At 39.0% G+C, this 12342-nt stretch overlaps 1 protein-coding gene across 4 annotated transcripts in view; it reads left to right on the top strand.

The window, feature by feature from the left end:
* Positions 1–12342, top strand: part of LOC113530651 (cyclin-dependent kinase-like 5) — a 79677-nt gene that overhangs the window by 46737 nt on the left and 20598 nt on the right. For all 4 annotated transcript variants that reach the window (XM_026920838.3, XM_053240735.1, XM_026920840.3 and 1 more), the window contains exons 4-8: positions 2756–2801; positions 4226–4362; positions 5171–5291; positions 6096–6155; positions 8526–8616. In XM_026920838.3, coding sequence (XP_026776639.1) covers positions 2756–2801; positions 4226–4362; positions 5171–5291; positions 6096–6155; positions 8526–8616 — 455 coding nt within the window. The remainder of the gene's footprint in view (positions 1–2755; positions 2802–4225; positions 4363–5170; positions 5292–6095; positions 6156–8525; positions 8617–12342) is intronic.

Raw genomic sequence — 12342 nt, forward strand, 5'->3', positions numbered from 1 at the left:
TTATCACACAGCTTTTTTTGTGCTTCTTTTTGCATTACCTACTTTGCCGCATACATTTGGGACGAAAGACCTACACGGTTCACTTTGAACAGAGCCGTCTCATGTTGTAATGCCCTGCTTCACATCCCTCACAGCCGTCCTCGCTTTTGCATCTTTGCCCTCACGTCTTTTTCTCCTGAGAGGCTGAAAGTAGAACAGAGGTGTTTGGAAGGAGACAGAGCAAGTATGTGTAAAATAGGACAGTACAGAGAGATAGATCTGTTGCTGTTAGCACTACTTTATCACCTGCTGCTCAGTTAGCATGACAGGATCTGCATGCAGCTGTCTAATGCCTACATTTTATTCCATTCAATTAAACGTGCATTTCTGCACACCTCCTTACTTTTAGCTTACCTTTAATGACCGTCACTTCACACATGTATGTCTCTGATGTCACGCCAGTTTTTAACCCCTGCTAAGAAGTGGTAGTAGAAAAAAAGTACAATATGCTCTATGGTTTATACCAGTTCTTTTTATACCAAGTCTACATTTGTTTGTTTAAATTGTGTTTTAACATTATGATAAAACACAGGAAAAGGTGAAAATGTTTGATATTTGTACAACAAACACAATGAAATAGGAACTAATCATTTGTGAGAGTAGATGAATTAGGGAAACACAAGACATCAGTAGACTTGGTCAGAACAATCTGCCAGTTATTTACATTTGGATCCTTAAGAGATTGTATTTAATCCCTTAAGGATATTTTATTTTGCATAAATTGAGAAAATCTCCATTCAAATGTCTTTTGTTGGGGTTTCATGCCATGCATTTACTTTGGAATTAAATGTTTCGTGTTTATATTTGCATTGTTCTTTGCTAGGTTAGCGTGCCTTACAGCTGACTACAGCACTACAGTGTTTCATATGTTAATAACAAATACCGAACTTTGTAGAACATAAAGTCCTTAGCATATTTATCTTTAAAGAAGTGAAGCATACAGTCATTTTTGTGGTGCCCTGGGAAAACCCTTCAGATGGTGAAATTTTGACATATTCTTCTACATATAGTGAAGAATACTATACTTTCCTGAACTGAAATATATTTCTCTTCTGCATGGGTCTCAATTAAAAGTGAGGTTCTAACATTTTAAAGTCGGTGTCACGAAATCCAGGGAGTCAGATGCAAGTGCAGAAGTCTTAAGGACAAACGACTAATGAACAAACAAAGACAGGAAAAGAGCTAAATAACTAGAACAACTAAAACAAAGGTTTAGACTACAGCAAGATAGGGCAAGGGAACAGAAATTCAACATGAAAACTAAAACTACTCATGGTGCAAATACAACAGCATATAGTTACAATACAACATAATGCTTAGCAAGTAAGGAGGGAAAACACAGAACTTAGATAGGATAAATAATTAGGGAAACACAAAACAGGTGTGCACAAACACAGGAATTGAGGCAGACAACAGGGGAAGAAATTTTTTTAAAATCTGAGTGAGGGTGCCCCCTGGTGGTCTGGGGGGAATTGTAGAAAACAAAGACTCATGGACATTTTGACAAGTGTTATCTGATTACAAATGGATTACGCTTATGTCTGTTTTGCTATGGCTTGTAGATATCCAACAACTTCATCAAAGTGTGAAATTCACTGTCAGGAAATGACACTTAGCTAGCAAACACTAAACATGTTTAGGCAGACTGACTGTTTTTACCACCATGTTGGTTAAACTGGCTCCTTCTTGGCAAGCTCTTCCTAGGTAAGATTAAACAGTAAATAAAACATTTCCATGTTGTGGTTTCTTAAAGTTCCTTAAAGAAAGAAAAACCCAATTTTGTCAAAAAAGAAAAAAGATTGTTTGTCTTTTTTGGATATTTGCCAGAATTCAGCCACAGCAGCATCTGATGGGTTTTCCCAGTCCACCACACATTTACACACTCACGTAGTCCACTGTTAGCTAACGAAGTTGCGGCTGATATTTTATTACGGGACTGTTTGTGGTGGTGTTGTTTTCGTAAAAAGGACCAGGATTATTAAAAGATTTTAGAGCAGTTCTGCCTGGATGGTAAAAATTCAGTGTAACCCCAGCAAGAGGTTGATTTTTGTGGTTTTTTTTTTTTTTTTTTTTTTTTTTTTTTTGGCTCCTGTTTTATAAGCCTGATTAAAATTACAGGAAAAAAATATTCCAGGAATATTCTTTTTGGTCTTTATGTACAGTATACAGACAAGCGTGAAAACCATAAAGACACTATGTAAAACATATTTTGTGTAAAAATATCAGAAAAACACCACTTACAGCCCTTATCGAAGCCATCTTCAGGAAAATTAAATTGTTCTCTGTTCTATGCTTCACTCATTATTTCTTTCTATTTTTATTCAAAATAGGTTGAGATTTAATCTGGTAGGAAACAGCAAAAACAAAATGTAAAGTCGAACCCAGAGCCTGTACACTTAAACACAGAACACTGCTGTTTATGTCTACACTGGGTTACTATGTAGACACATATATATATCCTACAACAGTCAAAATATGGTTTAATTGTTTAATTTTTCTGATAACTGCTTTAATTGTTGAAGTCTTTGTGTGCGTTGCTGCTGTGAGAAGAGCCTTTTGTTTAGTGGGCCGCAGCTCTGGAGCTCCCGGGCTAATGAAGTGCAATAACGGGTGTGTTTTTCATTACGGCCCGCTGCTGGGGAATGTGATTGTGTGGCATAACGGCCCTCAGAGCAGCAGCTTCATCCCTAATCACCAACCCTCCCTTTTATTACAGGAAACTAATGAAATCGTGGCTATTAAGAAGTTCAAGGACAGCGAAGGTAAGACGCTGATAAAGTGACACTAACAGAGAACAAAATCAAAAGGGAATCAGAGATATCTCCGACATAAATAGGAAAATGCCTTTTATTATATTTACAGAGGTGTCCTCGGTATCTGCTCCATTTTCTCAACCTTGAAGGAATTTATCAAGTAATTACAAAACAATTACAAATTCTGAGCCTCTCAGAGCTTCCAGATAAATTGTCCGATTACTGCAGGACAATCTTTAGCTCTTCTTTGATACATCAAGAATATTGCAACTGCAGCAATAGACATTGTTACAAAGCAGATTTACAGAAATCAGAATGTTGTAGATTTAGATCTACTTGAACAAACCTAAGTCTATTTGAATATATGTTCAGATAAAATGTTATTATATGAATGTGCTTAAAATGCTTTGTTGTTAAGATAAATGGAGTTGTCTGCATTTAAGGGAACAGTTTGGTTAAAAGTTAAAACTATTCATTAGTTATTAATCCTAGAAGTTCCAAGTTAGCTATTTACCAAGTTAACAAGTTAGTCAAGCTTGTATGTACCAGTTTAGCAGTATTACACACTACAGGTTGCATAGACTAGTCGACTAATATATTCATTATCCGCCGGTGTGGGGATGGGTGGTGGCTAAAACAGTGAGGCAGATGGTTAAGAAAGCAGAGATGGACATGAGCTTCCATGCTGCGCACTCTCAGTTCAGTTCTCAGTTGTTTATCAGCACTAATACAACAGCCTAAATATAGCAAAGTCCTGAATCATTTACTGCTTTAACTCTGGAAAAGATGACTAGTCACCCTACATTTCTGAATCGCTGGTCTAATAATAAAAATTAGTAGTTGTTCACACCCCTATGAAGAACTGTTATATAAAAAAAATTAAGAAAGGGATGTTACAGAGCCAAAAAAATGTTGTAGGTCCATTTTGAAGAAGAATCACTTTCTTTCTCAGCACATAGTTTGGTGTCACTCAGACTCAGGTAGGTGTGTGTCAGCGTTTCGTAGTACGTTAGAAGTGATTTGGATGATAATATAGTTGTAATTTGATCAGTACGCTTAATTATTTTTTAGTATTACAGACTTATTTTGCTGTTTAATGAAACTGCATGTCTAAATGATATTTTTTTTTGTCTACGTTAGCTGTCTAACTCCAGCGCAAACATGAAAAAGAGAACTTCAGCCACCAAACATGTCTCAGTTAAAGTGAAAATAGTGTAAATAACATTTCGACTGAATTCTCACTTCAGTACAGATGTAGACTTGTGTAGCTTGTAGGCAGAGCCCCACCCTGAGACGTGTCTGTAGTTTAATGAGCTCAGGTGGGTGTGTTTCTATGTAGGACAGGCATAAAAAATAACCAGTAGCACTTCTGAGAGCCTTGTGCACTCCCTTCGTCTTTTTTTTATTAAAGTCTTGATGTTCTCCTCATGCAGAGAACGAGGATGTGAAGGAGACGACGCTGCGGGAGCTGAAGATGCTCCGCACTCTCAAGCAGGAAAACATCGTGGAGCTGAAGGAGGCGTTCCGGCGCCGGGGGAAACTCTACCTGGTGTTTGAATATGTGGAGAAGGTACACACAGGGAAGCCGCTCGGTGGGACGCTTCAGTTCAGCTCAACTCTGTGAATTTAATTTTAGCAAGACATCTCTTTGGTGAAATACATTATTGACAGTGTAAATGAAGCCATAGGTGTCTACACACTAATAATGCACGATACAACAACAGAGAGAGGAACATTTAATCAAAATACAAGCTTGTGTGGAATGCTTTACACAAGAATTTCTCGTGAAAAACACCCAGACAGCGATCCTTTGCACATAACAAATATAGGCTACAGAGCATACGCATGTAACAGACACATATTATGAAATAACATTTTCAGAAATGTTCATAATTAAGTCTTTACTTTTCTTACTTTTTTACATAGGTCCTCACTTTTCCTTATGCTCCTACATGTCCCTTTTATCACTGAATACAACACTCACACATACATACTAGCATTACTGTATCAAAAATGGAAAATACAGAATTGGTGTATCCATCCTTTTTTTTTTTTTGCATGTTTTCCTGAATAAGAATGCCTATGAAGTGTCTAAACATAAATAGAAAAGTATACCATTCTGTAGTTGTCATGACAAAATCTTGAAAGTTTTCTTTTGTTGATTTGTCTGCTCCCCTTTAAGGCAAGTAAATATTTAACAGCTTTAGGTGCTCAGTATATGTGCACTGACGATTGCTTGAATACAAAACTACAGATATGCATATATTTATTTTCTATGACCGCATGTTCTGCATTACGTAACATGATCAGTGTTTTGTTTATTATATTTGTACTTTATTTTTTCCTAAAGAGTTTTATTTTTGCTCCCGCTGGTGTAGAACATGCTAGAGTTGCTGGAAGAGCTGCCTAATGGAGTGCCACCTGACAAAGTGAGGAACTACATCTACCAGCTAATCAAAGCCATCCACTGGTGCCATAAGAACGACATAGTGCACAGGGGTAAGGGAATGATCTGGTCTGTTGGAGCAATTTGCCAAGTCAGGTTGGAACATTGGCAAGTTTGCAGTTGTAGAATGAGTGTGTGGACTGTTTGAGCTCCTTTGGAGCTCAGTGCTACTCTTATACACTGAACACACTTCAGCCAGAGACCTGGAGCTGCTGAGGATGAGGATGAGTGAATAGTTTTTAATAAGCTCTGAGAAGTTCAGCCTGTATTGTTAGCTTTGAGCTCTTCAACATGCTGCATGTGTCGGAAATGCAGCTTCCTTTGGCTAAACGTATGACTGCAGAAGCCCAGACTATCAAGATGACCTATCCTAGATGACCTAGTAAAGTAAAAACAGCAATGGAAGAGAGCTGGGCTTTAACTAGGCCATTGTGGAGGAGCTGCGTGTGAAAGTAACTGTCCCACTTGCAGGCAGCCTGTTTTTGCTCTTTAGCTCTTAAATGCAGCAGCTTCTGTTTTATTTGTGCACCGTAAGGGGACACAAGAAAATATTACAAAAAGATCATGACACAAATTTGTATGTATATGCAAATTTATAACTATAACCATCTAACTTAAAATGCTAAATGATGAATGTTCTTGAATAGTGCTGGCAAATATACAGATAAGGGTTTGGGAATGTATTTATGGAAAACATTTGGGGTAAGATAGACTCCCAGTGCATGTTAGCTACATGGCATTAAAGACATTAAATATGTCTTAAATGTGTCATAAGTGAGGCTGAACAATGAGTTTCAACATTTTCATTCAGTGACCTGATTTTTCTTTCTCTTCCTCTCTCTCTCGCTTTCTTACAGACATTAAGCCAGAAAACCTCCTAATCAGCTCAGATGACGTGCTCAAGCTGTGTGATTTTGGTGAGCTTGGCTCTCAGAAATGCAGTTGCCTGAAGATGTTCTTTGGTGCTCATTAGCAGTGTTAATGATGCAGGTGTGGAATCTCAGAGCAGTGGGGAACTAGTTTACCAGAGAAGGTGTACTAAGAATGTAGGCTAAAGCTCACCTCTGCCGTTTCTACCTACAAATTACCAGTAGGGGTGTAATAATGTAGAGTGCAAAAGTAAAATTATTTCCTAGAACAAATCTCAGCCATTCTCTAGTTTGATTGTGTCGTCAGGGAAGTGATGAACTCTTTCTACAACAATGTGTTTCACACTAATAGAATTTGGCATCTGCCCTTAGAAATTCTTTTTGCACCGCTTGTAAGTCTGTGGTGCTTGTTAGTATTGCAACAAAAAAGTGTTCGCAGTATCACTGGGAGATCGCAAGTTCGAATCCTGACAATGCCACAGCCATCTGTGACTGGGAGACCTAGAGAGAAAAATCGGCTATTCTCTCTGGGTGGGAGGGATGTTATTACTCTCTCCTGTCAATCACAGTGACACTAAGCAGTCATGGGCATCTGTGAGCTCATGTATGCGGAAGAGGGAAGAAAGCAATTACCTCCATGATGACAAAAATTCTTGTCGGTAGTACAGACATAATGAGTACAGATTAGGTTGCAAAACACTGGAGTAGACCTTTATGGATGGATGAGGTAGGTGACTATAAAGGGAGAGCCACACAACCATGCTTGCATCGGCTAGTTGGGTGAAAACACTGAAGAAGGATGCCACTTAGCTGAAGAGCTTGAAGAGGTGAGCGTTGCAAACAGCAAGGGGGAAGTGACTAGCTAAATGCAGCGTAGTAATGCTAACAAGAGCTCAATGACTCAGTGTTAATGGATACCAAAAAATGCTCATGATACAGATAGAAGTACACAGTGTGCGGTGGAGAGGAATGGATCTCCAGCTTTAGAGGACAGGTCTGTATCCCCAACTGTGGCAACAAGCTGCCAAGCAGATACCATATTCAATGTCGAGAGACGGGAAGAAGAAAGCAGTTGGCTATATAACAGCAGCATTGATTTCAAATACTGCGCCATACATCACTACCTGACTTTGCTGGAAGGTCTTGATATATGTGTCCAAGCACACAGGGACGTATCCAAGCGCTTCACATTACCCTGGTGGTAAGGAGCGGTAAAATAGAACAAGATAGCTTCTAATTCACATCATTTCACTTCAGTTATTTAGAGATTCCACCTGGAGGATCACACAGGAGCAGTGATGCAATTGGACAGATAGCTGTGCACCTGCTTAATCTCAGAATCACTTGGACAGCCATGCTAACTCACAATGACAGCTTGTTTTGAGCTCTACTGCACACCTGGACAACAGTAGTGGACAAAAGTGAATGGGCTTAAACTGCAGGGAGGCCAAGTGTACCAGCATCCCTGTATCAACACATGCGAATCTTTGGTTATATTCATAGTGTGTAGCATAAAATACTGGATGTATCTCCATACATACAGTTTAATCAGTTCGATCCTGAGCTCAGATTAGTGTCTGTGTGGAGTTTCATATGTTCTCCACGTATCTACTTGGGTTTCCTCAGGGTTCTCCAGTTTCCTCCCAACTCCCAAAAAGATGTAGGTGCATTGGCAGTGCTAAATTGCCCCTAAGTGCAGTGGACTAGTGTCCCACCTCACACCCAGTGTTCCTGGATTCACACCTTTACCGAATATGAATTAATAAATATTTTAGCAACACTAGGTGTGCAAGCCAATTAGCTAAACACAGCTAGCTAGCGAGGGAACAAGTCAGCGATCATTATAGCTTGTTAGATCCGTAGATGTTCAGTTAAGAAATCATTTTTCCGGGAATCTTCTGAGAATTCAGCATCAGGAATAATTTCACGCCTGTCTTATTAACACTCTCTGCTCTTTTCGCCAGAGTGTGTGTTTGTGTGTGTGTGTGGCGTCTGTATTTGTATGTGTGTATGGGTTTGGGCGAGATACAGCAGGTCCTCTGTCTCACACGCCATATTGAGGGCAGGACGCCAGTCATGGTCTGTTTAAGCTCCAGCCATTTTGTTTCGGCTGCAGCATGCGGGAGCAGACTGCACACACACACACACACACACACACACACACACACACACACACACACACTGCTGACTGCAGACATGTGGCATTGTTTCTAGTTTGAAATGAAATCTAAACATACACAGCGACATGCTAACAGACTGCCCTTCATATGTATCGTCCTTTACTTTGTAGCACAACAAACACAACTTTATGGTCACTGGATTTGAGGTTTTCGGTCTTGGTTGTCTGGACACTTTTTATGAATAAGACATTAATTCCCTTTTTTCTTTCTCTTCCTTTCTTGTATCCATCACTCTCAGGTTTCGCACGTGACCTCTCAGAAGGAACAGACGCCAATTACACCGAGTATGTGGCCACCAGGTGGTACCGATCACCTGAACTACTGCTGGGGTCAGTTTTCTCTCTCGCTGTATGTGTGTGTATATGTGTGTGTATATGTGTGAGTGTGTGTATGTGATAGATCTCCAGTTTTGTCATTCATAATGTGTCCAAAATGACCTTTCCTTAGGTTATGAGCTGAGACGTAAGTGTATGAAATGTCCTTTTTTTAAGTTTTGCACTGGAACCTAATGTCTCATACAGAAGCTAATAGCCACCAGCTTAGCTCTGTGCTAATCATCACACACTCACAACCTCACTACTAAGGCCCTTATGATGTGTTGAAGTCATGTTAGAGCTCAACAGGGTGGGAAAACCTCCCATTATTCCAATTTCACCCTTTCTTGTAATAGATACATGGCGGCTATAGTTTTTATCGAACATTAGCTAGCATCAACATACTTAGTGTTGGCTCACTTGTTAAGATTCTAGCCTACTGCTCAGAAGGTTGTGAGTTTAAGCCCAGACACCTTTTAAGCTGGTCCTTGATCCACCTCTGGTCCATCTCTGCTTTATGGGAGTCAGATTAAAGCTGGGATAAGTGAAAAATAGTACTCCAAGCAGCATTAACACATCTCTTCTTGAAGTAAGTGGTGCAATTTAAGAGTTTAGAGGTGCCTGGGTTTGAACTCACAACCTTTTGATAACCAGCGAACCACCACTAGCTAATGTTGAACAAGCTAAAAATCTCTGGGTTTAATTTAGTGACTGACTTGGAATTTTCCAGCTAAAAGATGGGAATCACGTATTTTTCCCCCTGTGACTGGAACATTAGCCTTGCAGTTCTCCAAAGTTGGCACTTTGTTGACATAGTTGACGTACAGAGCTGTGGCGTGTGCTCACGAATGCAAGACGGAATAAATGCCATCATGTTGTGTTCAGTATGGTGCTTTCTTGACAGCTCGTTATTAGGTGATAGCGGAGGAGAGTTACGAGCTCACCGTGTCATTACTCACTCAGATGCGTGTATGGATGCTCCGTGATGATCGATGAAACTCGTGTTATTTTCCAGTCGAAGACGAATGAAGTTTAGGGTCATTTCATCAGCCCCTTCACCAAAATAAACACAAACGCTGTACGGCAACATCACCTGCTTCTATGCAGGAGCGCTCCAGGAGTATTGGTTAAATGATTTATTTTATGTTTTTTCCCATAAGGTATATCCCAATTCTGTTGAACAGCAACATGTTAAAATGTGATGTCTTTTTTTAATGGTGCTGTAGTTGTGTCCACCTTGTTGTGCGATTAGTCCAAAAGTTATATCAATATTTACTCTAGGAAGGCTCAATTCGCCTTCCACCCATTATGATTCAGGAGCTGATAAAATAGCACTTGATCCAGCATATCCATATTATTTTGCATTTTGTATATCAAGATACTAAATTAAGGTCTTGAAATTGTCGTGTTACAAAAGATTTTCTTTTCATTCGCTAGTTTGAGGTGTTGAGTTCTAAAATAATGGCAATGTTTTTGTTAATTTGCTCTTATAGCTCACTAAGTTCATTCATAATTTTATACATAAAAAAATTCAGTCCTCATGATATATAGGGATTACACTGCAAAAAAATCTTACATCTTATATATTAGCAGGTCAAAATATCTTAAATATAGTCAAATGTGTCTAGTATTTCCTGTTATAAGGTTAGAATAAACCAAATATAAAATTATTAAACCTATATCTCCACATTGTTACTAATCACTGCACGTTGTAGTGTGTATGGTTGTGTGTGTAACCGAATCTGAATTTGAATTTGAAGCTTATTCTATTGGCAGATAATTTTGCTAATTTCAGGTATTAATTTCTAGAAAGAAGAATCTGCCAATTATCTGCCAATAGACTAAGCTTGAAAATAGTAAAAAAGAAAAAAAAATCTAGAAATTGATTTAATAATCTTATATTTGGTTTATCGTAATATTGTAATAGAAAATTCTAGATAAATATGATTGTATTCAAGATATTTTCACTTGCTAAATGAGTTACGTTACGATCCGTTATGTTGTTTGATGGTAGCTAAACTGGTAGCTATACGCTTTAATTACTTTTTAGCAACATTTGCATTGAATCTCCCGTGAATAACTTCACCTCTAAACCATGTTTCTACATTTAGAGTACAATAGGGACTGTTATGTAGAACAGCTTTTGGCCCAAACTTTTCTTGAATCGTCTGTATGGAGATGGATGGAAGTAAATTTCACACAAAACACTCTAAATTAAGACAGCAGGCCTTAACTTTATTATTTAATTATTTAAGTCTTCTGTCCTCTGTCTCTCTTTCTCTGACCTTATCGGTTATAACATTGATTTGTTACCACTATCAACCATCACAGTAGCAGTATAGCTATTTACAGTAAAGTGAGAATATGCACATGCCCACACGCACACACACACACACACACACACACAGTTAAGAGGAGGATTCAAGGGTAAAAATAATGCATATCTCAGGGTGAGCCATATGGCAAATATGCATATCAGGATACTTGGAGAGATTTTCATGCTGCATGATTCATAACTGTGTTTTTTTTATAATATGTACAAAAATAAATTCGTAAACAAGGTTCAAGAGGGGAGAAGATTTCTGCTGCTGCTGATCAGCTAATCTGCCATACTGATAAAACTTATTCTTAAGTTTGTGCATGTCGATTTTTCTCTTCAATTCAAAAACCTCGATCTGTAGTATGGCCATGTTTTAACCTTCTGGCAGAGGCAACCCCATTTTGCACTGAAATCTCCTGGTACTTCATGATTTAGAGCCCCAAATCATCCCTGCCCAGCTGCCATGTTTTACAGTGTGCATCAGGTGCTTTTCTTCATATCCATACATTTGTCGCAACTGCGGCATGACTTCGCGAAGACTCAGCTGGATTTGCTCACTGCGCTTCTGTGAAAAACTGACATTTTAAACTATAGCCTGCAGCTCAATCTTTTTAAGATTGAGTGTAATTGCTCATTTCCTGGAAACTGTATGAAATTTAGAGTTGGATTTATAACTTTTCCACAGCAGAGTTATTCAGTGCGCTGATGTCTGTCACAGTGAAACGGAAACCTTTTTTAAAGAAGCCGAAATCTTAGAAATTCTTTCTCCTCGTGCCAAGTCTTGTTGATTAGTTCAGAAGTTTGTTTTCGATGTTTGTAGTGCAGTCTGAACTTCGGAGTGGATGGATGACAGCTCCAGACAGTATCACATCATTCGCTGATAATTTGCATATTGCAACTGAGTTTATACGTAACACTCACCGAATAAGTTTTATACGTTTTATATTCTATAGTATATAAACATAATCAGCCATCAAAGAGGAGCTAACCTTATAGAAACTCTTGAGTTTTGTAATTAGAGGCTTAAGTGATGCTCATTTCCTGGAAAATGCAGGGCTAAGGGCCTCAATTTTTCAAAGATAAACACACAGCAAGCTATATGACCAAACGTTTGTGGACATCTGACCATCACACCTATATGTGCTCGTTAAATCCCATTCCAGATTTATTCCCCTTTGCAGTTATAATAAGCTCCACTCTTCTGGGAAGGCTTTCCACTAGATTTTGAAGCGTGAGGATTTGTGTTCTTTCAGCTACAGGAGCATTAGTGAGGTCAGGCGCTGATGTTGGTGAGGAGGTCTGAGGTGCAGTCGGTGCTCCAGTTCATCCCAAAGGTGTTCAGTGGGGTTGAGGTCAGGGCTCTGTGCAGGACACTCGAGTTCTTCTACACCAACCATGTCTTCATGGAGCTTTCTTTGTGC

This window comes from Pangasianodon hypophthalmus, chromosome 16, assembly GCF_027358585.1.
Source record: "Pangasianodon hypophthalmus isolate fPanHyp1 chromosome 16, fPanHyp1.pri, whole genome shotgun sequence".
Taxonomy (NCBI): domain Eukaryota; kingdom Metazoa; phylum Chordata; class Actinopteri; order Siluriformes; family Pangasiidae; genus Pangasianodon; species Pangasianodon hypophthalmus.